This window comes from Abramis brama, assembly GCF_963993115.1.
Source record: "Abramis brama genome assembly, chromosome: 13".
Lineage (NCBI taxonomy): Eukaryota > Metazoa > Chordata > Actinopteri > Cypriniformes > Leuciscidae > Abramis > Abramis brama.
Genome location: NC_139975.1, coordinates 25,006,098 through 25,012,097, shown reverse-complemented (window position 1 = coordinate 25,012,097; position 6,000 = coordinate 25,006,098). Strand labels below are relative to the sequence as shown.

General features: G+C 35.1%; 1 protein-coding gene across 1 annotated transcript in view; it reads left to right on the top strand.

Moving 5' to 3' along the window:
- The first annotated feature begins 1,454 nt into the window (after positions 1-1,454).
- gfra4b (GDNF family receptor alpha 4b) overlaps positions 1,455-6,000 on the top strand; it is a 68,863-nt gene continuing 64,317 nt past the window's right edge. Inside the window, exon 1 of the mRNA XM_084134066.1 lies at positions 1,455-1,831. Within this exon, the coding sequence (XP_083990192.1) occupies positions 1,789-1,831 (43 nt within the window). The 5' untranslated portion in view covers positions 1,455-1,788. The remainder of the gene's footprint in view (positions 1,832-6,000) is intronic.

Sequence of the window (6,000 nt, the reverse complement as noted above, 5' to 3'; positions counted from 1 at the left end):
ATTAAAACCAATGTTTAATGTTTGATGTATGTGGGTTTGCATGTTTACCCTGCCTTGTTTGCTTTGAATATATTAAAATGTTTTGCATTTATTTTGCAGCTGCAGCCCAGTGGTCTACATATAACCTGCTTTTCTATCACACACACTGTATAAAAATTTTTAAACTGCCAACTTCAAGTCAAGTCGGGTTTTCAGTCCAACAATGCTTATGGTATTACATGCCACTGCGGCATATATTAAAACATTTTCCTACTGATTTTATTGCTTTTCTTCCCTCTGGCAGAAACACACAGGCAGGTTTGCTTTTTTATGTTTATTACTTTGAAATCCTCTTATAATTGATTCAAACTGTCAGTGCTTTTTTACCACATCTCTCTCCCTCATTTAAAAAAAAGCCTACCATCACCCATGACACATACATCCAGTCCGATCCTGAAAGAGCTTCAATTTAAACAATAGAGCACACTCTCATTCCAGATAGCTCACAGCTGCAGTCCGTCCTGTCATCAGCGCGTGTGAACCAACGGACTGCAATGAACGAGATGGATTGATTATGCGACCCCCTTCTGACCGGTGCTCAGTCATGTCTTTCTTCACCTTCTATATCATGGTCCCCCTTAACAAGCATATATATTATTCTGTGTATGTTTGTTTGCTTGTGTAAAAACTATAACAATAGCATGCCATAATGACATGCCTGGCAAAAATGCAATACATGATTGTGATTATGAGTCATAATGCCCAATTTTAATGATCTCTATAGTGCTTACGCTTGCACTACTAGTATGCATTCATTAAGACTGAAGGCCATGGCTTCAAGTTGTAGCACCACAGCCTTGGTAAGAAGGTTAGCAGTTCTCCAAGGCACACTTTGATTGCCAATATAAACCAGGGCCGTAAGTAACCACCATAGACGCGACCCCCCCCCCCCCCCCCCCCCCCAAAACATTCACATTTACGGTCGATCAATACAGGTTTTTGATCGACTATCCCTAAATACATTTAACTTGGTCCCCTTAAAAGTGTTTTAAATGTTTTCTTTAACATTTGGCTTTCAGTCAGTGTGTGGGACTCTCATTCAGCTCATTCACTGTGTAATGCATCTGTAGTTCTAGAAGGCAGGGAGGGAAAAATAACTACCATTGTGCCATTTTTTTGCATATATTTCAGCACTGAAATTCACAGTTCAAAGCTGAAATCAAAGAGCAGGATCGTTTGATAGCCTCTCTGATTTAATGGCTGTAGCTCAGAACATAGACAGCCTAATTTTTGGGCACTCATCTAACATATACACTCATTTGGTGCCATTTATAGGCAGCTCTATAGGTTTTGAGACACAGCTCAGCTAAAAACTCAGAAAGAGAGTCTCCCCCCCACCCCCCACCCCCCACCCCCCCTCTCTCTCTCTCTCTCTCTCTCTCTCTTTCTCTCTCTCTGCTCAGAGTTTGATCTTCAGTCAATGAAATCTGACTCTTCATTCACTCGTGTTCTAACTCTCGGAGGGAACAAATGTCAATACGAGATTATGGAGCAGATGGAGAACTTTCACTAGCGCTTTAATTTAATTTCAAGCGTTATCTGACGTCCTGATTGACAGTTTGGCACTTGGCGGTGTTGCGCACGCGGCTTGCATGTACAGACGTTACTCTCATTTTTGACTGTTTTAAGAGTCTTTAACGTGTTGAATTGATATGAAAACAGGACGTCTTTCCTCCGTCGGCAACCTCAGAATATAAAAGAGACAGCTTCGCGACATTTCGAGCCAGTTCTCTTCAGATACGCGCAGAAATGGATCTTGTGGGAATCTACCTGCTTCATCTCAGCTTTGCCGGTAGGTGATGTGCTGCATGCGCGATTTATATTCTGTACTTACCAACATCAAAGTTCCGCCACAGAAAAGCTGATACAGTGCTGAGAGTTTATTTACTTATTTATTTATTTTTATTGGCTGTTCATTGATGTGCACGAACGTTTAGCACCGGCTTTATAGCAGTAGACTTTCGTTTGATTAATGAGAATTAATTGAACTGAATAAATATGAGCACTATAACCTGCTGTCTTCTCATTTGGATTTATGAATACATTATGCCTTATTAGTCAGCTAATGAAGTGTTTGCTCAGGTGTGAAAGGTTACTGCTTCTTGGCATTTGTCCTAACAGTCAAACATAACTCATAATTATATGATTTATAAATGGGCTGTTTTAATTTCAACCCACTAAAGCTATAACTTTTAATTGCTGCCATAGTAAAATCAAAGTAGTGGCAAAGTCACAACCTGTGGGCTACTAATAAGTTCATTGCACTTTTTAGACCACTTTGAATTGTAAGGAAATAAGTAGTTGTGTGAAGTTAAATAGATGAGAACAAAGATATTATTATGTTATCATAAAATGATAATGAATGCATATGAGCATGTCACACTTAAGAGAGCACAGTCACTCTCTTACATCCAATAGAACATTGATATGTGTTCCTTTATAAAGGATGCAATGTGCTGTCAGGGACCTCAAATTCGTAGCCTTATAGTTGATTGAATAGCCTCTGTGTTTTAGCAGATTGGATGTGTGCAAAGAATGTCTCTGTGTTGCTGTTAATATAATTAGATTTTCAGGTAGACTGTCTTTTGTGTATGCGTGTGTCTGTGCGTGTGTGTGATATGAATGAGAGGATGTGTGGCATTATAACAAGTGCATTTGCATGTTTTGAAAAATTGATTCACAGATGAAAGCTTTGAAAAATGAATTCACAGATGAAACCACATTAAACATGACCATAGCTTTGAAACTATTTTATTGTCCTTTAATATGGCAGTGTGAAAACTGATAAAAATAGGGTATTTTTCTGACTGGACTGGATTGCTGGTCATTGGCTGATTATATTATAGATTTGAACACTGATTTAAGAGTTCATAGAAGAGCATATAACATTTAATTTTTTTTTTTTAAATCTTTTTTTTCTATTAGCTTTTTTTTTTTTTTTTTTTTTGGTATCTATTTTATATGCATCTTCTGATTTGTCTATTATCAATTATTCAATATCCCTCTGTCATTCCAAGGTCTATCTACAGTAAAACATGCCAAGCTGTTGTTAAATTCATTGAAACATCAAGCAGTTAAGTGACTGATCACTTAAGTTCCTAATAAATATTAAGAAATAGTGTGTTGAAATCATCCCACCAATTAAAAACAAAAATCTACTTCTGTATAGAAGCAGATTTTTTTTGTTATATAGAACGCTCTTGACTCAATTTTAAAGAACCATTTATGACTTTCATGTTTATTTCCATTTTTGAACATAAAGTATGTTTGTGAATTGTTTAATTCATAAAATTTAATTAAACTAAATGAATTAAAACAAAATTAATTATAAATAAATTCATAAAATGATCCCATGATGGGAACCCATAAAAGGTTCTTTATCTTCCTGGGACCCAGGAATAGACTTTTGTCCACTGTAGTGGACATTATATTTTAGTGAATTTCTCTGACAACATACATGTCACAGGTCACAACCTGGGTGTCCTGTAAAGAGCACATTCAGGACTTTTCAGAGATACCAAATGTTTGGAGGTTTCACCATGAAAACAACTTATCCTTGGTCTTTAAAAATGTCTGACATTAATTTAGTGATCAAATGTAGCACTCTTATGGAAATATGATACTATATTGTAATTATAATTTAAATCAGACTACTTTTCAAATTGTATTTCATAAACCAACATTTCAAATAAAAAAAATACTTTCTGTTACAGAACAGGACGTTGATTTCATACGTGTCCACTGTAGGACAACAGGACTTAAATCATGTTTATCAGGCATTTTGGGAGACACAAGTGAATATGGAAAGTTATACATCAATATTCCTATGAAATATTAGATATTATTATTAAAATGTTGCTAATTATTACTCCAATTATTACACTTCTTTTTTCATTAAATGTTGCTCCAAGAACACATTATTGTGCACATTAGATACAGTGTATAGATACATTGCATTGAATGGGAATATTAATTTATGGCCATTTTACCCACATATTGCATAAAGTAAAATGCTGTATCAATTCATTCCATTATATCTTTCATAACATAGTTGAGAATCATCTTTATACAAATTTTAGTTAAAATAAATCCTGAAACCCCAACATTTATTCGTGATTGAAAAAAAAAAATCCCATTGTTTTTGCCTATACATATAATTTCATGTCATTTTATTTTTTAAACAACTGAGTCCTGGTGTCCACTATACAGAGGACATAGCATAACATATGAATAAAATATCATTTTTCAAAAATGTTTTTTTACCATTTGTTTCTTATGCTCTAGACAATGTGATGACATGAAAAGAAACTAAATTTAAAAACTATTTTCTTTCTGGGTCTCAGGAGGATATGAAGTGCCTGATGTAAACCCTTTAAGTTTCTAAATAGAACTTTTTCTTTGAAGAGTGATACTTATGCAGCCTTGGTTCTGGAAGTGTTCCTATTCATTTTCACTGCATTTCAGGTAATTTTTCAGTAAATAATTCTAAACCTTGAGCCAACCCGACCAGCTCTGAATCACATTATAACATTTGATTTGAAACCTAAAAGTATTTAAATATCAGGAAAAAAGACAACTGTATATGTAACATTTTACTGCTCATCATTGTGAATGATACAACTTACACAAGTAATAGTCATTAATTATTAACTAGATAGATAGATAGATAGATAGATAGATAGATTTATCTTTAGATTTTACTTTACTGTAATGTGACATGGCAAAATGCAATACGATATTCAATGAAATTTTCCTGGATTTATCGTTAAAAAAGGGTATTTTTACTTCCTGAACCAACTGTTACGCTCTATTAATCCAGCATCCATCCTCCGTTCAAAGTTCTTTTTTATGTTCCGTAGTTCCACTGAGCTTGAGTCAAGTCCCAAATCTGATTCCCTATTTTGAACATCAATCAAGACCTGTCTACCTTTTTCAAATCCTACATATACATTATGTGAACTTGTGAATAGAGGACTTAGCTCCAGTTCCGTAGGTAATTCCACTGTCACTCAAGGGAAGTGAAAGGCAGGCAGTTTAGCCAAGGTGAAGATCGATTCATGCTCAGAGAGCTTGTAAATTAGGAACTCTATCAATGTCCATTAGCTCAGGCAATGACTGACATATGCTAATTCTGACCTTGTTGTTAACAGAATAATGCCATTATCAGCATTGACATGGACCTAGACCTGCAATTGAGCATTTATGGTTCAGGTTTTCAGAGCTTCATAGCTCAGGCTTACTGAAATATACAGTTTAAAGCCATAATCAAACTGTAGAATTGTAGCCGACAGCTTAAAGTTTAGCCTTTCTCCACCAGCCGACTGTTTCTCACTGTTACGCTCAGTGCCTCTCTCACTGTCTGACACCACATGCATAATCTGCACTCACACAGAAATATGATTCTTAATAAAGTGGCTTGCATAAACTTTTAGGCTTAAACAATGCCTTAGAGGAACCATTTTAGGGTCCCTAAAGAACCAGTTAACAGTTCTTAAAAGATCAATTTCTCTTAGTGTAAAGAACCTTTTAATCATTTAAATACCTCCTATAAAGACCTTTTGTGCAGTGGAAAGGTTCTATGGATTTTTAAGGTTCTTCATGGAACCATAGATGCCAATAAAGAACCTTTATTTTTAAGAGCCAAAATATTAAACTTATATATCATCCAATCAATGTGCTATTGACAAGGTTATTATTATATATTTTTAATTATATATAAGTTTAAACCATATTGATTAGTGGCTTCTAAAAGCACATCCCATCACTTAACTAACCACGTTTGGTCTGAGATTAGCTATGTGACACCACTGATGTTGTCAAACTAAACTATTAAACTATATGCCTGAACATTTCCTTGCTGATTAGAATGCAGAAATTCAGAAATCTGACTTGAATCCCTGGTTGGTTGCAGTGTTAAAGTGTAAAGTCTAATGGAATACGGTAACACAGCTGTGTGATAAC